This window comes from Pteropus medius, unplaced genomic scaffold (assembly GCF_902729225.1).
Source record: "Pteropus medius unplaced genomic scaffold, Ma_sr-lr_union100, whole genome shotgun sequence".
Lineage (NCBI taxonomy): Eukaryota > Metazoa > Chordata > Mammalia > Chiroptera > Pteropodidae > Pteropus > Pteropus medius.
The window spans coordinates 19,574-44,730 of NW_024341139.1; the positions used below are offsets into that span (position 1 = coordinate 19,574).

At 37.3% G+C, this 25,157-nt stretch overlaps 1 pseudogene and 3 gene segments (V, D, J or C); 1 reads left to right on the forward strand and 3 right to left on the reverse strand.

The window, feature by feature from the left end:
• Positions 1-9,925: 9,925 nt before the first annotated feature.
• Positions 9,926-11,235, reverse strand: LOC120592254 (T cell receptor alpha variable 8-3-like). The segment is given in 2 exon segments: positions 9,926-10,588; positions 10,698-11,235. Coding segments are annotated over 2 exon segments (411 nt in total).
• Positions 11,236-16,611: 5,376 nt separating this feature from the next.
• On the forward strand, positions 16,612-16,730 carry LOC120592286 (uncharacterized; annotated as a pseudogene).
• A 301-nt stretch (positions 16,731-17,031) lies between these two features.
• On the reverse strand, positions 17,032-18,015 carry LOC120592261 (T cell receptor alpha variable 9-1-like). The segment is given in 2 exon segments: positions 17,032-17,638; positions 17,776-18,015. Coding segments are annotated over 2 exon segments (381 nt in total).
• Positions 18,016-23,335: 5,320 nt separating this feature from the next.
• On the reverse strand, positions 23,336-24,118 carry LOC120592248 (T cell receptor alpha variable 22-like). The segment is given in 2 exon segments: positions 23,336-23,739; positions 23,932-24,118. Coding segments are annotated over 2 exon segments (456 nt in total).
• Positions 24,119-25,157: the final 1,039 nt, after the last annotated feature.

Consider the following 25,157-nt stretch of genomic DNA (forward strand, 5'->3'; position numbering starts at 1 on the left):
ACCATGGTAGAAAAATTGCACCTCAGAGTAGAATTGGTTCCCTCCTGGAGACTCAGCGATGGACTCTGCTCCACGTTCATTCCTCTCACACCTGCTTGGAAAGAGGAAAACGAACACGAATGATGTCACTGGGGACTGATGATGCAGTTTCTAAACCTATGAAGTATCCCAAGAAGCACCCAAACAAGACTGTCTAGGAACTGTGTCAGCTCTCCCTTCCTTCCCTCCACCTTCAGCTATGGAACACTTCCCAGTCCCCCATCTGAGATGAAGCCAACTCACAGCAAACCTGGACCCACAGAAGCCCCAGCAGAGCTCCCCGGTGTCTCTCCATGACTCCTTGCCCAGTTACTGTGGTGCCCTTGCCCCTGCTCTGGAGGGGGTAGAGTCCTGGACCAGCAAATGTTGTCTTTCAGTCGTTAGATTCCACCAGACTCACTGAACAGCAGTCACATCTGAGCCCTGTCATTCACTTAACAGGAAACTCCACCCACAGTAGCCCAGTCAGATGGCACAGTCGTCCTTTCAAAATCATAGATGCAAAGTGCAAATAGTGCAGGACAGTCGTGGACAGTATTTACAATACACGAAGTTATAAGGTGCTTTTTTTCTTAAAACACTTTATGTAAGAGAACTTTGTGTTTGTGAGAAAAGGGAAATGATACTTTTGAGAAGAATCAGAGTATCAACTAGGTGAAGCAGAGCATTGAAGTATCGAGAAGTCTTGAAATAGAGTCTGGGAAGTATAGTCTCATTTCTAAATTGCATAGTTTGACATAGAATTTAAGAATTTGGTTTTATGAAATTTCAGAGAAAGGAAGACAATATGATAGCATGCAACATGCATCGAACATATTTTCTTGAAATCAAGAGAGTCATAGAAACCTCATGCCATACAGTCACAATCTGCATAGAAAATTTTCTAACAAAGGGTCAGTTAGTGAAAAATAAGTATGTGCGTAATGTCTTCTCTGACTTAATTTCCACCTCTCCCCTATCCTGTCCAACACCTGGGCACCCTGAGAGCCACACAGCTATCTCTCATCAAGGCACACATTGCTGGTCAAATTAAATGTTGTCTTCTTCCTTTCCTCCTTCTAGTTGTATTTCTTATTTTGTCAAGTTTTCTTCTACTCTCCTCATTATTCTTTTTCCTTCTAGTCTCAGGGGAGAGATATGAAAAGGAAGGATACCTTGGGTTTTGGAATAATTTCTAAGTCCATATATTTTGGCAAACTTAGTTATAAAATTTTTTAATGGAAAACATGTTATGGAGTTGTCTTCCTTGGAGCTTCCATGCTCCCAATGACCATAAACATTCTTAGCCCCGTGCCCCTGCTCAGAAAATCATACTCACAAAGGATTTATACAATATGGAATTTCTGAAGTGTATATAGAGTCACAGAAACAAAAACATGAGATGAACTTTACACAAATACCATTACTCCTTTCCCCACATTTTCTGTCTATAATTGGACTGGCTCTCATGCTCTCTGCTCTCCTCTCTTAGCTATTCAACCTTCTGGAACTTTCAAATAAAATCATTTCTCATGAAGCCAACAGTGCCCCCTAGTGGGCAAAAACCATCAACAAAGAACACTTCACACCACCTAACCCAGCAGTCACAAAACCCCAACCTCTTTCACTCCATGTTTCCTGATGAAGGAAATGCAGATGGTCAGAAAACAAAATACATAATTAGATTAAATGGCTTTTTTAATGAACAACTTTCTTTTAAAATTTCATTTCATGAAATTTGTATAATAAAATAATATTGCAGTTGTCACCCTGTGCTACTTGATTTTTTTACTTAGTGCAACATAACTGCATAAACATTTGCTGAACTTTTACTATAAATGAGGCAATTTGCTAGGTCTTAAGAACATATGAAAGGGATGAGGCAGTAGATTACAGGTTACTGGGGAAGACAAAAATATACATAACTATAATAGAGTCAAAGAGTAGGACCCTAAGAGGAATGAAAATGAAAAGAAATATGACCCATAGGAGTGGTCAAATACTAGGAGTGCGTGAACAGATCTTATGAAGAAGGTGTCATTTCTCTTTTCTCTCTTTTTTGATGAGAAGAGTAGAAGAGGAATGGATAAACCTTTATGATGGCTTTTATGACTTTTTATTTATTTTAAGAGAAATTCATGAATATATGAATTATTAAAGGAACAAAACTTTATATATAGACTAAAATCCCCTTTCACTAGCACTCCCGATTTTGACTTTTCATCATTCATTAATTTGGAGATGATGCTTCCAGGTGTTTTAATTTGGATTCACATGCATATATCAAATATATGAATTAACATAAAATGTTCATTCTTTTATTTACAGTTTTCACTTTAATACAAAATGATACATATTGTGTATACCTTTTTGTAACTTGCTTTATAAACTCAATAATAAATCTTGTAGGGTGTATCATGTTAACACCCATAGGTCCTTCTACATTATATGACATATTATAGATATACTATCATTTGTACAGCCCTACCTCTATTGATGGACAGTTAAGGTGATTTTTTTTAACTATGAAATATATTCCTCTTTAATCATATGTGCACATGTTTCTTTAGGAGCAGAGACTAGAAAGAAGTGAAGGAATGAGCCTTGGGGACAGTAGGCGAAATTCACTCCAGGCAAAGGGAAGATCAGGGGCAAAGGCTCTGAGGAACAATCGCATGAATTTATGCTCTGATTATTGTGTTGAATGGGTTTTAAAATTATTTTTCTCGATTTTTGTTGGAACTGTAGTTGATCTGCTTATTTGATAAGTCTCTCTGAAATTATTATCCTGATATGTTGCTGGTATGCAGTTTGCTTCAACCAGCCACTGAGATCATTCTAAAAATAATAAAACAGCAAGAGAAAAAGTACACTCAAGGAGAAGGAGTCGTATATATAAAAGGAAAAATATTATCAAATAACATTGAGCACAGAAAAATATATGGTATACAGCAGGATCTCAAATAACACGGTATCAGAAAATGTCATTTTGATACAACATTGGTGAAATGCTAGAGAAATGTAACTCTCGTTTATACAAATTAGCTTATGGTAAAATTTATTTTCTTTCATATAGTTTTGCTTAAAGGTCCAGAACTTACTGACAACATTAAGCAAAGCATTACTGTATATAAAACATGAAGATACCATAAGAAAAAAAAATGTGGGTCACATTTTATATATCAGCAAAGAGAAAAAAGTTAACTTTATCAGTGCAACAGAAAACAGACTAGACAAGAAGAAAACAAGAGCATGCGGAGCAAAACCAAAATATTAGAAACGAGTTCGAATAATGACAAGTATTAGAAGTGATCGGAGAAAAGTAACTGATATTGAATGAAAATGTGTGTGTGTGTGTGTGTGTGTGTGTGTGTGTATAACATGCTAACCTGTGTTTCTATAACAAGAAAAGATTGAAATAAATCAAACATAATAAAAAGTAAATGAATCTAAATACATCAGTAATTCAAACATATGTAAAAAGATTACTTAATTGAATGGAAATTTAAAAAAACTTGCTACATATTGTTTAAGAGACAAACCTAAAAGAATACAACTAAGAAAGCTGAGCAGATAGGATAGGATTCTTCTCCTTGGTGCAAAGACTAACACCCCGTCCCTCACTCACCAAACCCATCATACCCACCAAACAGATATCCCAAAGGAAGGTCAGTTTTGCTAAAGGGACAGTAAAGGAGAATTGAAGGGAACAATTTAGTAAACTAAATTAACTTCTGCAAACGTGAGATCTAATAGTGGCAGAAAAGGTTTTAAAATTAATATTCAGACAGAAAAGAGAATAAAAGAAAGAAGAAACTAGAAAGATGAAATACTAAGAACAAATTAAGATTTACTTCCAGAAAAAAAATAAAACTGAAAATGAGGACATTCCATACTCTGATATAGTAGAGCTCAGATAAAGAAGCCAAGTGTGAAAAGTAACTTTTGTGAATGACTAATAGAGATATATTTGAGGGTCCTCTCGAAACACATTAAAGAAGATAGGAAAGCTCTTCATCAGTATTATATATAATCATTTTGTGCATCAGAAATTAGAAAACATTTAATCAAGGGAAGCCTCAACTGTCTTGTTTATTAACTTCCCATGTATTTACGGAGAGGGTTCTTACTGGCTGAATTGTGTCTCCCTCAAATTCATATGTTGAAACTATAACTTCCAATATCTAAAAATGTGACTGCATTTGGAGTCAGGGCCTTTAAAGACAAGTCATATTAAGGTGAAATGCAGCCATATGGATCAGCCCGAATCCAACATGACCGGTGTCCTTATAAGAAAAGGAAATTGAGGAATAGACATGAATGGCATAGAGGGAAGATCATGTGGGGGCACAGTAGGAAGGGAATCAGCTACAAGCCAAGGCCTCAGAGAAACTAACCCTGCCAACACCTTCATCTGAGACGTAGAGTCCAGACTGTGGAAAAACAAATTTTTGTTGTTCTTTAAGCCACCCGGTCTATGGTATTTTGTATGACAGCCCAAGTAAACTAATACAAGAGTCAATTTTAATAATCTGTTATAAGAAATATGTCACAAAAAGCAATTTGAAGTCATAACTATACATATAACGTTTTAAGCATTTTAAAATTCTACATTTTATATCCATGTTTTAGAACATTTGTTTATTGCATAAAAGTATCCTTGTCTTAGATATTCCCATAGAAATTGTATTACAGGTCAGATTATCTTAATGACTTTGTTAATATGCTGAAAAAATTGAACATGTATACTGAATATCTTGTGTATTTGATATTAAGTATGAAAGGAAATAGTGAAATTTTTTCATAAGCTTTCCAATATTTCAATAATCTTATATTGCAAAGTGTCTCTAAATCTTAAGCTAAAGAATCTCTGAAATTTCTTATCAGAAATGATTATAGTTACATGGCTTCTAGATCTTCAGAATTTGCACAAAAAATTACTTAGAATTTTTTATAATAACTGTAAATTACAAAGGAAGAGTGACTATGTTAAAGTGTTAGAATGTATAATTCATACTAAAATTTTTTTCAAAACAGACAATAAGATATCGTGTGCCATTTAAATTGAACTTCAACTTGAAAGAAATCAATTGTCCTAGTCAAGAAAGCAAATTCCAGGCCAGGGATGGTCGCTTGCCTTGTAATACAGAGCTACGATAAAAGAAACTGCAATTCAGCAATCTACATCCTGATCCATACCTGAAACTTTGCTAAATAGTGTAGTATGGATGTTCAGAATGAATAACCCCAACATGTGTCTCCTTGGTATGCGGATTATTTTGAACTAAAGGCAACTTTAGCCCTGTGATCAAGAGAAACTCCTGCCCCTCACTGAACTACCTAGAAGAACTTAAATTAGGAGCCTTGCCTATAATAAGAGATTATCAAAGATAACTTCTTTGGTCTATCAATAGGGCAGAACAAACTGCTATTTTTTAAACATCTCTTCTTATCATCCTGCAATGACCCTTTGAAGACCCCAGGGTACCTTACCCCAGGGTACCTTAGTTCAGAATTTCATATATACCTTTCTTTCTTTTCTGTCTCTGAAACTCTCCTACATGTGGATTCTCTGACTCTCTATGTACGTGAGGTTCCATACATAGGTATGTATTAAATTTGGTTATTTCTCTTATTAACGTGTCTCATGTCTATTTGATTAGCAGACCAGCCAAAACAACCTTGAAGGTAGGGAAAAATTTCTTCCTACCACACAACACTAAATATCAGATGTTGGGTTTTTACTGACAAAAACTAGTGGCATGTTAACTAAAATAATGAGTGTTAGATGGGTCTTTAAATAAAAGTATTTAAGATACGTGATTTGACTAATATATTTTGGAGACACATTCTGCTCTTGCATGAACAGTATATAAGAATTTAGGTAGGGCACCTATATCCTCCACCTTTATACATGAGACAGAAGATCCATCCCTAAGATCTCCTGCATCTAGGCAGTGGTCGGTAAACTGAGTGGATTAACAAATTCTGATATATTCTTATAATAATATACTAATAAAAAGTAATGACTGACTGATACACATGAGAACATGAGTAAATCATGGTCAGTGAAAGAAACCAGGCACAAAAAAAAGCACCTGGCTTATGATCCCATTGATTTGAAGTTTTAAAATACTTAAAATAAATCTATGGTGATAGCAATAATAATAACCATTGTCTTCAGAAGATAGATTCATGGAAAAGGAACCCAGAAAATCTTCCTGCTCAACGGATGGAAGTATCCTGCCATCAGACTGTTTCAAAATCACCTCTAACTTCAACATTTTAAAGACATTAAAAAAAAATCAGAAAAACAAAGTATATTAAGGAAGTTACGCACAAAAAGGATGACTTGAAATTACAATATTCAGACACACTCACTGATAAATGTTTGTACTTAAAGTCAAAAATATATATTTTTAGAATGATTACAATTGGCCTCTGTGTTATAATGAAATTTTCTATCAAATATACACAAATCGTGAAAAATCAGAAATATCTTCATTGATATAATATTTTCATATCAGTAAATAAAACAATGAATAAATAAAGCCACTTTAAATTCTCAGGAATATTGGAGGTGGGGAGTTGAAAGATGCTCTCAGAATAAATGCATGTGGTCCTATCAGGAGTGAGAAATTAATCAGTAAATTGAATAGGCAAAGCTCAATATAAAGAATTATTAACTATTACAGAGTCTTGGATTAACAGCAGAATGGCTAACGAGAAGAAAGAAGACCCCTGCAGGAACAGCAGATGCAAGGTGTAGCCACGACTCCCACAGCTGGGATGGAACCCACAACGAACACGACCAGACCCCCACTCCAGAGCTGAGCCCAGGACCTGGTTGGAGAAGACACAGCTGTGGCTCACTGGATGGCAGAGAAGTCACTGCGGTGCTCTACCAGTGAAACTTGCCAGAAATCCACTTTCTAGAACTTGACAGAAAACCATCCTCTGGGGTGCTAGAAAAAGAAGTTCCCAGGTAAGCGTCTCACTCGAGGCACCTCTTCTACACAACCACCTGAAAATGGAGACTCTAGGAGAAGCTGCTGTCCTCAGCGTGCTGGTGGCCACTGCACGGCAGGAACCTGGTACAGGTGCACCATGGGAGCTGCTCAGGGCAGAAGCCTCCCATGCTGCAGGATCCTGTCAAGAGGGTAAAGAGGAACCAGGGAGAAAACCCCTTCCTTCCTGTACTCTCTACTGACAAAGTTGAACATTGCGCCAACTGACAAAGGAAAATACTTCAAAGGCCCATGTCCACTTTCACAGAACAAACAAAAGTTGTATTTGGAGCTAAGAGCCAATAAAGCATTGCTCACCTTTGACTACTCATCTTCTACATGCAACCTCTACATACATTTGAACCACATATAGCAATAAAACAGCTCTGTATTTCCACTGTCTTCAAGATATAGCTACCTTTCTGACAATAGGAGAATGTCTCACTTTTTCCAAAAAAGAGGAAATCCACAGTTACAATCATGCCATCACTGATTATATTAACAACTCCTGAAATTCAAAGTCTTTCTGAAAATTCTGTTACCTGAAGACTACCTTGTAAAGTTAATTTCCAATCGCTTGAGTAAAAAATCACAATGGGAAGGAGAAAAGAAAGTGTTTAGCATATACAAATTAGCACACACATATAACAAGCAAATAGAAGATAAACAAAAGTACTAGTCTTTTATTCTGCAATTGGTCACGAAGCTCTTAAGTAATACCTATGGCTTCCTTCATTGATTCTTACTGCGTATTTCCCCTGCCCTCAGCCAAAACTTTGGCTGGACTGAGATCCTTGCCTGGCTGAGTTGCCCAAACTTTTATTTCACCCTCAATTGTCTTGTTTTTTTATTGGTTGGTTCAGTTTTCCATGAGCTTTACCATTGGCGGTGAAAGTATTAAGACTCCAAACATAGTATTCACTGCTTTTATTGTGTACAAGCAATACAATTTCTTCCCGTTACTCAGGATCAATCAAGACAGCCAACAGATTTTTTTCTTCTATGTTGGTTCAATGGCTAAAGAGCTCAAAATATCCAGAAGATAGTCTCTTCGTCCATTGAGTGGAGTCATTTTTTTGTCCCTTGGTAAAGAATTCTTCCTTTAGGGATAAAGACTTCAAAATCAGCACAGCATGAAGTTGCCAGGGTGGGAATATAAAAGTCAATTAGTGCCTTATTAAGATTAAAAGTGAGAGGGGCCAATACCATGTCCACCTTTTGATTCCTGGACTCATGTACTGTGGCCATTTGGGACACAGTAACATATGAGAGTCTCTGATTCAAAGCATGTGCTGAGTCTTGTTAACTTCATCCTGGCAGAGTATTGCCTCCCAACTGGACGTGGAACTCAGTCTCCAGTAAGCTGTTCCATCTTTCAATTAGGCCAGCTGATTCTCAGTGATGGGGTATGTAATAAGACTACTTAATAACATGATAATTCAGAATCATTAATTTAGTTAATAAAATAAAATCAAAATTTCCTGTTTATTCATATAAAATTCTTTATTGTAGGAATTTTCTCATAAAAATTATATAATTATATAAATCACAAATTACCAAGAAAAAAGGAAAGAATGTAGGGAAAAAGAAAGAGAAGGAAGGAGGGAAGAAGGAAGGAGGGAAAAAGGAAGGAGGAAGGAAGGAAGAGGCAGGAAGGAAGGGAGGGAGGGAGGGAGGAAGGAAGGAAGGAAAAAAACTACTTTGATTTCTCAGGCAGTTAGGGTTGGGAGGTGGTCATATGATATCCAAGCTGCGTGGTGTGAAACTTCTTTTTTTCAACACCCAACAATAGTCCAAAATCAAAATAGAATGACAGTTCTCCTCATAGCAAGCTGCATACAGTGCCTCAGTGTCCCTTTGGGCAATATGGCTGAGACAATGACAGCGATTCACCTGAAAATAGTCAGAGGTAGAAGAGAGTGTGGTCCAAATATAGAAAAGAAGGGAGGGAGGGAAACAGACCTTAAATGAGCACACATTTCTTACACCCATTTAATTCTTTATACCCTTCTAGCAGTCACTCCAACATGTTATCACATATAACCTTATCACTAGCCCCTAAAAATTACTGTTGATCTCCTGGTTCACCATTTGGATTTAATATCATATTGGTCACAATCAAATTATTCACTCTGTATTTTGAGGGCTCCTATGCACCTATCTTCTTATGCATCACAGTGTAAGGCAAAGAGCAGCAAGAAATCTCCCTCCTCATTCTCTTCTTACTCCAAAGTATTTATTCCTCTCCAAGGCTTCAAGAACACAAGGACCATAAAAGCGTCCTATAAGTTCTTTCCAAAAAGGTTTATAATGGGTCATAAATTTATCTCAGATCCAGTATCCACCAAAATCTTAATCAGTGTTTCCAACCGAATGTGACACAGCTAAACTTACTACGTGATTAATTATGACGATGTTAACATTTCAGGTTCCATCTCTAATATTCCAACAGGGAGAGTTAAAAAAATAGAATGAAAAAAATCAGAAAATATCTATAAAGCTGCAAAAAGGCAGCAAAAGGGATTGTACTCACAAATGTCTGCGATAGATTTCTAGATTTAAGATATGACAATAGAAAGCCACTTTTATAACTGAGAAAAAGTCTTTTCTCTACTCTACTCTTAAGTAGCTGCCAGAATTAACATGATCGTGACACTTTACAAAGCTCTTCACGAATCTAATCAATCTTAGCCCTGATGGCCCAGGGCTGCCAATAATTTTTCAGAATCCCTCCTGACTACAGGTACTTGAACTCAGACAAAATACACTGACACATTGTAACTGGTACAGTGAGACTCAGACAAAAATATTCCAAGATCATTGTCCATAAATAACCAAGTAGACATGTAGGAAAATTTTCAGAGAAAAAAAGTGAGGAGTTCAGCTTTTGATTTCTGGTTTGCTAGAGAGATACAAGGAAAATAAAAACCAACTGAGTCGATCCATTAAAACAGTCAACCTCAAGGCAAGGGCCTGAGCTTGTGATGAGTATGTGACAAGAACACTGTCTCCTTCATTTTTCTCGAATACTATTTATGATGATGTAGTTCTTACAAAGAAGAGCAAAAAGCTTCTGAAATAAAGTTCATCAGACACGGATTTGTAGGATTATATCAAAGAACCTGAGTCTCCTCTGCTCTCTTCGCCTCATTTGCTGTCATATGAAAACAGATCTTTAAAAATAGCACAGGAAGAGATCTAAAGTCTCCAAAACCTCCACGACCATGAGTGGTTTGTGCTCAGCTCCCCTGCAGTCTCAGGCACTGTGTCACTCACAGCACAGAAGTACACAGCTGAGTCGCTCAGACGGGCTGAGGATTTCTCCAGGTTGAAGGAAAACTCATTCTTCCTCAATTCAGCCACAAAATCTTTGTCGCCTTTAACCAAGGTGTCCCCTGAATAGTATTTGAGGAGAAGCTGGAGGCCTTCGCTGGGGTACTGGACGTACCAGAAGAGATAAGGAGTTCCGCTATACTCAAACTTGCACCTCAGCTCCAGTGAGGCTCCTTCAGAGACAGCGATGTGGCTGTCAGGCTGGGTCACCGTCTGGGCTCTGGCGTCTCCTGCAAAATCAATGTTTTATCAGTGAATGCAGTGCAGACTTCACTGTGAAACTTAAGTATTTCCACTCAGAATCTGTAGAACTAGAGAGCATTATGAAATTTCACTCACTCGAGGCAAATATCATCCCCAGTATTGAGACGAGCAACAGGTGCATGGCTGAACAAGAGAAACACCACGGGATATTTTCTGGAAAATCTGCGCTGAGCAGGCAGGCAAATGGCTGCAGAAACCTTGGAAGTAGGAGGTGGAGGGAAGAAGCTTGCTCTTGTAGATAAAAATGCAAAAGTTGCTGAGATGAGCCTGGAGCTTTCTGACATCTGATTTTTGTCACCTCTATGTCTACAAAAGCTCAGCCAGCTGCAGGGAGGAGCTGAGCAGATGATACTGATCTTGTTCTATCTCTAGTCAGTGTAACATCGCCCTCTGCAGGCCAGGTGCACAACCAAAGGTCCTGAGGCCCCACCGAGAACTCATCAGTGGGTTCCTTCTATTTTCTGAGATACATCAAAATTTCCACACATTTTTCTTCCTTCCCTAATCACTGATGGTGTATTAGCTCTATAGCCCAATTAAAAATGGATGTCATATAAAAGTAGACTAATGAGTTACTTAGCAGAGAAATCAGTTTTAAAAAATACATCAGACATAGAATTCAAGTTCGTGAGCATCTTTGCAAATCAGACGCAATGCCTCTAACCGCGTTTTGATGGCCCAGGGCTGCCATGTGCTTATGAATGATGGCAGAGACATGTATCTTGGCTGATGCTCATGCAACCGACATGAGGCTCAGTAACCTATAGAGAAAAAGACAAGCCTCATTAAATGAAGGCAGTGCTGCTCTTGGCAAGTAGTCACCGGATTGAAGGCTTTACTCAAGTGCTGAAGGACCTACAACCACACCAAGAAAGCAAGCTCTGAACAGCTGAGAAAAGACTAATTCAACTGCTTTCTCTCTGAACAAATAAGCTCTTTGACAAAATCGGAACACTTCTTTTCTTTGATTCCAAGAACATGAACCCAGACCTCTCCTGGGGGTTCCTCAGTCACTTGTTCATTCCACAGAGATTGACTTCCACATAGAAGATTTACTAATGTTGTTCATTTGTGAATTTGTAGTACATAAAGCCAAACTTCTGATTCCCAGGGCTACTATATACTCGCTTTCCATGTCTTTTAAATGTCCTCTTAACTAAAAATAGAAATATATATATATATAAAGAGAATAAATCAAAATCAAGGAATAAACACAATAAGGATCGTCTTGAGATGAGAGATTTGTATCTACTTTCAGAATATAGAAAGTAGGTAGGATAACATTGAGGATTAAGTTAGGACAGAAAAAACCATAACCAAAAATAAGCTATAAGGAGCAATTCCTACTACCTTTCAGGCTGGTGGTCATTTTTACTCCTCTCAATGTTGCTGGACTTTGGAAAAGCCATTCATGGACAAAATCAAAGGCCCCAACATTGTCTCATACCCTGGAACACTGCTGTTTCCTCTGTATAGAAAGAATGCAAGGCAATTTTCCATTCTTCACTGGTGGTATAAGCAACATCTCTGAGCTGAAAAAGAATAACATTAGAAATAGAATATTCACCCTTCAGAATGTTGACAGGATTCTAAGATATACAGTGATTGCCGGAAAGAGTGAAGAGTCTCCATAGACAGCCTAGAACAACATAAACCATGGTCCATGAAAAAAGCAATAATTAAGAAATTTTTTTAAATGGAGAGAAAAGGAATTTGAAAACAAAACAACTGTTTTAGGAACTGAAAATATACTGATTAGTTGTACCATGCCTTCACATGCTCTTAAAAATTGATGCAGATTTCAAAACATTTGAAATTTAGAAAAAAAATTGCAATACTTAAAGCATAGATAAAAACAAGATCTTTCTTATTTTCCTGTGGATTCTGAAAATTATACAAAAGCAGGCAAATTGTGTAAGGAAGTCAAAATTTAGAGAAGCAGCCTGCTCAGATAAATGTCACATTTTATTATTTTCTTTTAGTTTTGCTCTGGAGGCAGGCCTCTGATGGCAGGGTGGCAATAACCCAGAGATAAAATGGAAAGGGACATGGTCTTTCTGACCTGTGGACTGGGCTGGTGTGGAGGGATCCTAAAGAAAGACATGGAGAACAGCCTAAGTCCCAGGCTAATCCCAAAACAGTACATGCATGGGGCAGACCCAGACCAGAAGAACAAAGCTGAGGTAGCTGAGCTGAGATGTGAACCATTGCCCTAGTTCAAACTATACTGAGCAGACACATGTAAGACAGACTCAATCCAATGTAGTAGTAGTTTCAGGAACAGATCTGATATTGACCCTCCCAGACAAGTTTTAGACTAATTTCTGAGCAATATGTGACTGAGAAAGACCCACAGAAACATAGAAAATGTTTGGAGAACTGAACTGACTCACTCACAAATGGAGACAAAAATTACCATTTGAATAAAACTAGATTGATTTCTTGCTAAAACGAAAGCATGAACATTCTCCCAAAGATTATTACAAAAATATAAAAGAGTTTACACAATAAAACATTTAAAAATGTTTAAGATGTCTTCCAAAATTGTTCAACATACAAATGTTATAAAACAAAATTCAGCTGAATAAATTCAAAGATCTAATTGACCTTATTAAATGACCATGAATAGAACAGCACACCACCAAGATGTGGGCTGAGAAGCTGTACAAAATAAAAGGGGTTTTAAGGCTGAAATTGGGCAAGACAAGAAATTATTAGCAAAGGAAAATACTTTTTCGGGCAAGATCACCTTTCTTTGGAGCGGGAGGGAGGTTGGCAGGGGTCCTATCAGGCAGGGTACCACGCTAGTGTTTGTCTGGAAATTCCAGACTGATTGGTTTAAGCTCACACTCGGAGGGCTGAAACAGCAATTAAGTCTTGATTTGTTGTCCCGGAGTCTAGGGACTTCACCTTGGACCTGTTGTTTCTTTTAAAACACACATACACACACGCAGACATGCATGCATGCACGCACACACATACACACACACACACACATACACATAGCCAGAGAAATTGATTAATGTGTATCTTAGTAAAAGAGCATCAACTAAGAGAAACGCCATGATGAAGAAGATGCTGAAACTCATTAAAAGAAAAAACTCTTAAAAGGAAGCACACTTGAAATTGTCAAAATAATATAAATAGAGACACTTTAAAATGAAGTCGGAGCTGCCATGCCAGAGGAACTGCCTTGCACATTAGCCTCAAATCTTCTGAATGTTGAAACAGAGCAAAGCAACCTTTGGACTGGGTGTAAAGCAAACTTGTTTCCCAAAGAACTGTTTGCAAAGATAGCAAGAAAGCAGTTGTGACTAATTGACTGATGACTACGGAACTGAAAAATAGCTTTTACTTGTCTAAAACTAACATCACTCTGTTACACCATCTGCACCAATAGCAGTGCCTGCTTCCTTTGATTGATGTTTCCTTCCCATTCTCCTAAGTTCTCATTGCTTTTGTCTCCTAATCAAAACACTATTTGGACTTCTGCCTAAATCTGTGCAATCTGAATAGCTTTTCTTATTGATCTCAAATAAATGCTTGTTGCCTTTGAAAGGACTTTTTTAGGGGAATGGGAGGAGTCAACAAAAGAAATGATTAAATAGGAATTCACAACAAAGAAACAGAACCTACAAAAAGAAGCAAAAGGAAATTTTATGACTAAAAAATACAACACATGAAATAAAATCTCACAGTAAGGGCCCAATTGCAGAGTAAAAATGACAGAAAAGAGAGTAAGTGAACTTGAAAAGAGATCTCTATAAATTATCTAACTCAGTGATTACCAATTGAAGATGACTTTGCCTCCCACAAGGTGTCATTTGGCAAATTTGGAAAATTTTGTTTGCCACGACTTGAAGATAGAGTACTACTGGAACCTATAGTGAGTAGAGACCACAGGTACTTTTAAAAATCCTACAATTTACTGGACAGTCTCCCACCAATAAAAAAAAATTATTCAGCTTAAATGTTAATAGTGTCAAAGTCAAGAAACCCTGATAAAACTTAATTCCAAAAAAATATATTGAAACAAAAAATGGACAGAGCCCTGGAGACTTCTGGCAATACATATAAAAGTCCAAAACATATTTAATTAGAATCCCAGAAGGAAAAAAAAAAAGGAGAAATTAAAGCATAAAACATATTTGAAGAAAGAATGGCCAAAACTTTGACAAATTTAATGAAAGACAGAAATACAAATTCAAGAATCTCCGCAAACCCCAAAAAGGAAAATCATCAAATAAAATTATACCTAAATACATCATAATTAAATTTCTGACAACCAAAGTTTAGATAATAATGTAATATATAATATATATAAATGTATTGGCTAGAGAAAAACATATGTATATATATATGTATTCGAGAATCTATATATAGAGAGAAACAGTAGAGAGATGGAGTGGGAGCAGCTAGTAAAGAAAACAATGTATTATACTGGGGAGCAATTGATTTAAAGCCAATTGACTTCTCATCACAAAGCACAAACACAGTGAAAATACATGGAGACAGTGAAACAACATTTTTAAAGTGCAAAAATGTTAGTGGAATTGTGAATTGGTGCAGCCACTGTGAAAAACACTATGGAGATTCCTCAAAAAATTAAGACTAGAACTACCATATGATCCAGCTATTGCACTTCTGGGAAATTAGCCAAAAAATGCAAAAGCACTAATTTTAAAAGGCATATGCATTTATGTGTTTATTGCAATATATTTACCAAGATGTAGAAACAACCTAAGTATCCTTCGACCAAACCAAGGGTAGAAGATGCTGTATATATACAATGAATATTACACAGCCATAAAAAAGATGAAATATTGCCCTTTGCAACAATACGGATGGGCCTTGAGGGTATTATGCTAAGTGAAATAAGTCAGACAAAAAGGACATAAATTATATGATTTCACTCACGCATGGAATGAAAAATAAGAAACAAATGGCCAAACCAAACAAAAATGAACACATAGATATAGACAACAGATGAGTGGTTACCGAAGGGAAAGGAAAATGGCAGAAGGGCAAAATGTGTAAAGGGGTACATGCATAGTGACTCATGGAAACTAGACTTTTGCTGGTGAGCATACTGTGGATATACGGATGTCAAATTATAATATCGTATACCTGAAATTTATATAATATTATTAAACAATGTTATTCATTTACAAATATAACTAATTAATTAAAATAAAACAAAGTGCAAAAAAAGAAAAATACAAAATTGCAGATCCAGTAGAAAACCTTTTCAAAACATAGGTGAAAAAAAGTCATTTCAGTTCAAAGACAACTAAAAAATATAGTTGCGGCAAAGCTGTTCTAGAAAAAATGCTAAAGGAAATTTTTGAAGGTTAAGAGAAATGCATTATTTCAGGCATAATCCCTGGTGTCAGATGAAAACTTGATTCTCCAGGAACAAAGGAAGAACAACAGAAATGATAACGACAACTAGAAACAACTTCTTATTCTTCCGTCAAGTTTTAAAATGTACACAACTGTTCATAGTGGGGTTTTCAATGTATGTTGATGTAATATATATGAACAACCATAACCAGTACCAGTGGGTAAAGAGACATTCAGAGTTTCAACATTTTACGTGAAATAACACAATATTAACACTCAGTAGCCTCTGAATAGTAGGCATTTATGTTGTAATCTCTAAAACGATCACTCAAAAAAGTGCAAAAAGAAATGCCAAAAAGTCAATAGATAAAATAGAATGTTAAGAAATATTCAGGTATTCCTAAACCATTAGAAAAGAAAAAAAAAAAGAAAGAAAGAAAAGAGAGGACAAAAAATAAAGATGGGTCAAACAGAAAAGCAATAATAAAATAGTATACCTAAACTCATGCAAAGTAATCTAGAGCAACACATAGATGATGGTTTTCTGAGGGAGGAACTGACTGTAAAGCCCAAAAGGAACCTTGTGAGGGTGATAGAAATGCTCATTACCTTGATTGTGGCATATACTTATGTTAAAGCTGATCAAGTCTATGGCCATGCCACCCTGAACGTGCCCGATCTCATCTGATCTCGGGAGCTAAGCAGGATTGGGCCTGGTTAGTACATGGATGGGAGACCACCTAGGAAGACCAGGTACTATAGGCGGTTAAAAAAAAAAAAAAAAAAAAAAAAAAGCTAATCAAATTGTGTCTTCTCTTTCCATATGTATTATCATAGGTGAGATTCTCTCTCCTTCTCTTGTGTTTCTTTCTTCCTTTAAGAATCTATTGTTTCTTGGGCAAACGTTTCCCTAGATATCATCTCCTTTTAACCCAGCTTGTCAAGGAGACATTAAGCATTTGCAACCCCATCCATTACAGATGTGTCTTCAAATACAACATATCCCTGGATGACCTGGGACAAGGTCAGGGGCTAGAATTTTAAGCGAGGATGAACACACAGAACATTTCATTCATCTTGAAGCTTTATATTTGAAAATCACACATTTCAGCTGTGATTAAAACACTATGCTGACAAACTCTGTTTTCACTCTCACCATTAAAGCACCTCATACAAGGCATGTTTACTTATTGTTCCTCTGCTGTGTTGTTCGAGTTCATTTGAATGACTTTCATTACAACAAGAGTGTAGGGTGACAAAAATAGTAGACTATATCTTGGTCCCTAAACCAGAGTGAATCAGAGTCAGACACTAAGCATCCAGGCTCCCCCTTGCAGCTCAGAATTTGTGCTCAGCTCCCCCTGCAGTTTCTGTCACTGTGTCACTCAGAGCACAGTAGTACATAGCTGAATCTGACTCTCGGACTGAGGTTTTCTCCAAGTGGAAAGAATTTGATTCTTTGCGGTATGTGGCTTCAAAACCTTTGTTACTTCCCTTGTCATTGTCCCTCACAGCTTTCAGGAGGAGCCGTGGACCTTCTCTGGGATACTGAACATACCAGAAAAGAGCGGGGTACTGTGAGCTTTCGTAGTAGCAGTTCACAGTCAGGGAAGCCCCTTCTGCAAGGGTCACTTGGCCTTGTGTCTGGTTCACTGAGTCTCCATTGCTTCTTCCTGAAAAATAAAAATAACAATAACGGTTCTGGTTACCTCAAGCATGTTCTGTGGCTTTACTCTTAGAGAAATCGTGGTTAAAGATTTCCAATATAATGGAAGGAAAGACTTCAAGCTTTAGGTGCCATTTGACTTACCAAACAATAAGATTAGCATGATCACTGATCCTGGACAAGAATTCATTCTTAGAGTACCTGTTCTCGCTGGGTCTTGACTTCTTAGTGTAAAGAAACAAAGTCACAGTGAGAGGATGAATGTGAGCTGAGAATTTAAGCAGGAAGTGTACATGTGTCAGGGAAATACACCCCCTTGTGGGCAAGATGCTAAGCTAAACTCATGGGAATGTCAATCTGTTCTCTCAACAGTCTTTTATCCTCACCTCTGGTTTTATTTTATTAACGACACCTGTTAACTGTCAGAATGGTCCTTTGAAAAGCAAAAGAATACTTTGTACTTTTCATAAGCCTATTTTTTTCCCAGCACACTGATGACTTGGAAGCTCCATACCATGACATTTCTGAGAATTCAATTCTACTTTTCTTATTTATCCATTTTTAACTTCCTTGTGATTCACAGAAACATTATGTAAGAAATTTTAAAGATAAAATCAGAAGAATATCAATAACATATATCTAATAACCAGTAGAGGGATGTGGGATGACACCGAAACTTTTTTTCACCACTGTATTTCCACACCTGCAACAATATTGGACACTTAGCAGGTGGCAAAAGATATTTCTTCAGGGCATAAATGAATGAATAAATGAATGGTCTTTGGTTGAGGAGTTTCTGCTATTTGAAATACCACATGGTTGACACATTAATTGAAAGAAACAATATAAAAAAAGCTTTCCTAAGAAAAATGGGAATTCTATATTACATATATATTGACCTGAAAGTGAAAAATATGTAACTCTTAGCATTGAACGAAAATAGAATTGAAGTTTTTAAATCCCTATAAAATTATCAAGCATCACTTTCTTCTCCCTTAGGATTTTAATGATTCTCAGATAATTCAATTGGCCTGTGAACATCAGGCAAAATATTCTAATGGTAAATTTTAATGGAAATTTTGCCTCAAATATGCTACCTACATATACCCATCTGCCCAACTGACCGATACAGTTGAACAATGTTATTTTCAGCACAAGATAGGATCTTCAGATAGTATGGATTTGCCTCCAAACACAAAAGCTTCTAGCTCAATATCAGCTTCTGGGATTGCTAGAGACATGTCCACTGATGTACAGAAACATTTTATAGCAAGAATGAAACTTCCTTTAATATAAGAGTCAGTTGGGGTGATCTAATCATAAAGTCCTAACCAGGCGGGTCATGGTGGGTATTCACTCACTAGGCAGATAACTTTTTTAGTAACAGGTTTTATCTTTGCTTTAAGCAAGCCCTGTCCATTGTTTTGTGCATCTAAGTTAACACACTTTTGAAATGAGCCATAACCACTCTCGAGAGAGCATATAATCTCAACTATCGTGTAATCTGACCTCCACTTGCTTTCTCCTATCTTCATGTAATCTTCATGATGTCCCCTAATTCATTTTAAATGCATAAAAGTAACTACAAAACTGTTATTCTGCAAAGAGCTTTAGATCTTGCTCCCTGCTATATGTCATCAGTTTGGCTTAAATAACCTCATAAAACTTCTTTACAGGTTTGGACATTTCTTACATCAACATTTACTGGGTGTAGTTGGCAGGATTTCAAAGAAGACCACCCCAGACCACCCAAGACCACTCGGCAGCCTGGATCTAGTGCTGGGTACAAGCACAAGTGGGGCTCCCACTCTGAATCAGGTGAACTTTTCTTGGAATCCCGAGACTCTGTTTTCAATAGTAGGCAATGGCTTAGACCTGTTCATAGAAAATCTCAAGGTGGATAAGGGTTAAGAGAACCCAGGGAAAGAAAACAAAATAGCTTGTTACTTTAATTTTGACTTTTAGATTTATGACTGAGAGTCTGAAAAAAATCTATGCTGGTTCAATGGGAGACTGAACTCTCTTTAGCTCTGAAAGAAAAGGACGCTTGCTTCCCCAACCTGAATAGCCAATGGAGTGACGATAATTGTTCAGATCCTCAAATCCTAAATAATAGAGATGGGCTCCTGGAGTTGTCCAGTGCCATAACATAGACAATCCCAGAGAAGCCGGCAGCAGCCCCAGAAGAAGGTCAGGATGCCCTGAAATTGGATCACCCCGAGAGAGAGGATTCTATGCCTAGAAAGTGTCAAGGTTCTGCCAGCATCTGGTAAACTCTCGCTGGCCCTTGTTCAGGTATTCTTAGGTGATTAAAAGTCTTCGTAGGTTTGCCTGAGGAAGAATAACTTCCAGGGCCTAAAGCAATCCTATAAGAACATCCACTGCATTTGGGTCATTTGGACATGTGCCTGTAAAGGGTGGTTTTCCCTAGAACTTTGTTCAGACTCTACAGATCTCAAAGTTAACATGAAAAATTGTGTCTCCGAGGCCAACAAGCCTCACGACAGTCAGCCTCCCATTAGTACTAAGATGGTCAAGATGAGAAGTTTGTAATACTTCTAAGTTAATCTTTTGCACACACAATTGGAAAAATCTGGCTATAAAATTAGGCCAAAAAATGGAAAGCATATGTACTTGGTCTCAAAGTTTCAAAAAGAGCATTTAGAAAAATGGATCAACCTAGGGTGTCATTTAGAAGTCAATCAAATTCTTTGAGGTATTAAAAATGTCTGTCATTTTGAATGGGGGAAGGTCTTCTGGAACTTGACTTGTCAAGGACACATATGAACTGTAAAAGGCCTCCAAAACAAAATTTGGATCCAACTATTCTCTGTCCCTGCCTGTCTGTGCATGTCTATATATGTATTTTGTAAATGTGAGATAATCATCTTACCTCTGGATAGTACTGTTAAAATTAATTTAACCACAAGTGCTTCTACAGATTGGGTACTCTAAAATTCTCAGAAATAGAAACTAATTCAAATGCCTTAGATCAAGTTCACATGATTGAAGATTAATCCTTAGTAATAAAAGTTAGCTTAAGTTTGTGGGTTTAAGTAAAACAAACATGTTTTTCTTTTATCTGGGTTTTACAAAAATGAGTCCACATTAATAATTAATTTTGATGTCTATGAAAAATGATTCTAGAGCTTATAAAATATCTGAAATATACGTGCCAAGAAAAGAGCCTATGTTTCTAGAGATTATGACATATCTTCGTAAATCTGCCAAGCTAAAGAATGTTAATTGCTTACTTCTTAGTTTTCATTAGATATTGAGGTTTTAAGAGCGCAAATCTCAATATATATGGGAATAAGTCTGTGGTATTCCAGAAGGGCCCCGGAACACCTCGAAGGATATGTCTTTTAAAGTTTAATTGCATGAGAAGTATTGTAAAATAAATGATGGAAAACTTCCGGGGCATATGTTGTGGGTAAACAATGATTGTAAATTAAATAAATAGTCAGGGCTATAAGAAACCCAAGATGGCCGCTTGGTTTTTGTTTTTTTTTCCTGGCTCCCTGGCATACCCCATTTTTCTTTTTTTATATTCCATCATGTATCATAGTGCATTTAAGCTGAACTTAGATGAAGGAGCTTATGAGCTGACATTATCGAAAGAAGACATCTTACACTACTGCCAAGGTTTAAGAGAGTCACTTCAAGAAAATGCCAATGTGGTAACTGCTTCCTTTCACAGCGAGCTCCCAGGAGATAGAGACTTTAGATAATGTTTTTTGAAAGGATATTAAATAAAGAACATTCTCAAACTCCATTGAAAGGGACCTTATCAACATCTAATCACAAATGGACATCTACCCCTATCTCTGACACTTGCCTTTACCGACAATAGGCTTCAAAGACTCCTCAAGGATGAGAAGATGATGACGTCAGAGAGAGACAGCTATTTCAAGATATCGACAAGGCCTGTATACCTCCAAATTAATATTGAACTCAAAATCCATTTTGTTTAATTGCCCTTACCTGTCTGCTAATGATATTAGTCATAATAATAGTTATATTTCATCTTCGGCTTTCTCTGTGTAGTTCAACGGTTTATGATTACTGAACATGTATTAGATAAGTGGTAAAATTCTTTTCATGGCTTATGTAAATGTTATACTAAATTCCAAATACAGAAAAAAATGAGACAGTAGGCAAAACTGAAATCATGACAGTCCACAGGATAGAAATGATCCAGAGTGTTTTATTCACAAAGAAAACCATAAGACCTGACTGTCTTCTATTTAGCTGCCCTTCTCTTTCTGGGAAATACTCAGCTTCAACTCAGATCCTATGGTCAAGGTATTGTCCCATCTCCAATGGCCGATCTGAACACTGAGACTTCCTAGAGCTGTGAGACCACACAATCCAAACAAAAGGTTAGTCATCAATATATACTTGAGATTGATTTATGTTCAAAAAGGGAAACTGTGGACAAAAAAAAAAAAAAAAAAAAAAGGCAGTTCTATGAATAATTAACTCACAGCCTAATCTGATCATAAATTCCTAACTGGGCAGGTTATGATGAGTAGTCATGCCCTAGGCATACAACTTCTTTACTGAAAGGCTTATCTTTGATTTAAGCCAGCCCTATAGTTGCCTCGCTTAAAAAATTTTTAAATAAATAATTAATAAAGTAATGGATTAAATGCTCTAATCATGGCACATAAGGTGACTGAATGGATAAGAAGCCAAGATGCTTTCACATGCTGCCTGCTAGAGATTCACTTCATATCGAAACACACACAGATTGAAAGTAAAGTGGCAGAAAAACAAATGTCATGAAAATCAAAATGAAGAAGAAAAGCTGGGGTAGCAATACTGATACCAGACAAAACAGACTTTTATGAAAAGGACCCAGTAATCGCTCTTCTGGGTGTTCATCAATGGATGAATGGGTAAAGAAGTGTGACACGTATATACAATGGAATATTACTTCTTCATAAAAAAGAATGAAATCTTACCACTTGGATGACATGGATACCTAGAGGGTATTGCGCTAAGTGACATAAGGGAGATAGAAAACGGAAAATGCCATATGATTTCACTTATATGTGGAAATTAAAAAACAAAATTAACAAACAAAACAGGAACAAACTCATAGATGCAGGTTCATGGATACCAGACTGAAGGGGTTTGGGGGACTGGGTGAAATAAGGGAAGGAATTAAGAAGTACTAATTGGCAGTTACAAAATAGTCATGGGATGTAAATACAGAATAGGAGATATGGTGAGTAATACTGTAATAACTATGTATGGTGTCAGAGGGTATTATGTGTTTCCTCTTGTCAATTTCTATGGTGCTACAGGACTTCTGGGAAAATAAAAGTGGCTTCATGATTTCTATATAATAATTCAGAATGCTTACTTAAGCATCCTATCACTGTCTTTTTAAATCCAAGGAAGATTAAAATTTAAACATCTGTTCAAAAATGACATTGTCCAATTAGTTCAAAATGCACTAACATGAAAATAATTTTTAAATTGAAGCTATTATCTTTATATGTAATTTCTATTTCTAAGCCTGTAAATATTTGCATTCCAATGTTGCAGTAATTTTCAAAACATGAGTCTCTAAACATTTAGAGGATTCTAAAAAGTCTCTGATATGTTTAATTGAAATATTCACATACATATTTTTATTTTGTAATAATTTATAAATAAAATGTATTGCCCACCACCCTGTGGGGCTCTACAGAGCTCAAGATTGCCACAAGCTTACTGTGCAAAGGCAACTGTGCCAGCAACATGCCTGCCCCGTGGGAGGGGTGGGGCTGCAGGCCCAGCTGCAGTTTGGGTACAGGCTGCAGATCGCCTGGGAGCACTGTGCCTCCCCTGCACAGAGGTAGGTAGCTGAGTCCTCCAGTTGGGAGGCCATGATGTGTAGGGTACTGTTCCGTTCCTTAAAATTCATTGTGGAGCTTAACCTGCCATTTGTCTTCATCCCTGAAGTCAGGAAAAACAGACTGGTGAGGCCGCCCCCAGGATCCTGTCGGAACCACTGCACATTGGTCACAGTGGCAGAAAACTTGCACCTCAGAGTAGAGTTGGTCCCCTCTTGGAGACTCAGGGATGGACTCTGCTCCACCTCCAGGCCTCTCACCCCTGCTTGGAAAACAGAAAACAAACACAAATGATGTCACTGGGGACTAGTGATGCAGTTCTAAATCTGTAAAATATCCCAAGGAGCACCGAAGTAGGACTGTCTAGGAGCTCTGTGTAGCTCTCCTTTCTCTCCCTCCCACCATCACCTATTGAACACTCCCCAGTCCCCCATCTGGGACAGAGCCAACTCACAGCAAACCTGGACCCACAGAAGCCCCAGCAGAGCTCCCCGGTGTCTCTCCATGACTCCTTGCCCAGTTGCTGTGGTGCCTTTGCCCCTGCTCTGGAGCGGGTAGAGTCCTGGACCAGCAAATGCTGTCTTTCAGTCGTTAGGTTCCACCAGACTCACTGAGCACCAATTACATCTGAGCCCTGTCATTCACTTAACAGGAAACTCCACTCATAGTGGCCCAGTCAGATGGCATACTCATTTCTCCAAAATAGTGGGTGCCAACAGTGCAGGAGTGATAGGGGCACTATTTCAATGTATGAAGAAATAGGATTTTTTTAAACCCCTTATGTAAGATGAGTTTGGGCACTTGTGTGAGGAAGGGTAAATGTTTCTAGAAAAATCAATGTATCGAGGGCTATGTAGACCTTCAAGAATCCTAGGAAGAGTGATCTCATTTGCCAAATTGGATGGTTAGACAGAGAATTTGAGAATTCAGTTTTATGAAAATTCTGATAATGGAAAACTGTCTGACAGTATGTATTGTGTATTGCAGAAGTATATATATTTTCTTGAAATCAAGAAGGCTCTGGAAAGCAAGACACACAGCCACCATCTGCATAGAAAATGATTCCATCAAAATTTGATTGGTAAAAAATTAGATATGTGTATAATGTCCATCATGACTTAATTTCCACATCTCCGCTCCAATTCATGGACACCCTGTTGACTCACACAGCTGATTCTGATGTAATGACACTTTGCTGCTCAAATTAAATATTGTCCTGTCTCTCTCCTTGTATTTGCATTCCTAATGTTTTCCTTCATCTTCTTTTTATTCTACTTCCTTCTATTTTCAGGATCATATCTAAAAAGTTGGGATGTGAGGTCTAGTGGATTACTTTCTAAGTTGGTGGGTTTGGGAAATTTTAGTCGTAACAATTAAAAAATTGAAACCTGCTTAGGTCGATGTTCTCTGTTGAATTTCCAGGCTCACAATGAACGCTAATGCCCATCCCCAGTGCCTCTGCTCAGAACCATCCTCACGAGAATTCATAGCATAAGGACTCTCACTTTCTAAAGATCACATAGAGGGGCAGACCTGAAAACTTGACACAAGCTAAACACCAACAATGTTACCTTTCTCTCTATTGTTGCTCGTTATAATTTGGCTCACAGCTCACTGGTTCTTGTCTTAACTGTTCTAGTCTTTATACCAACAGAAACGGCCATTTGTTATTAGTCAAAC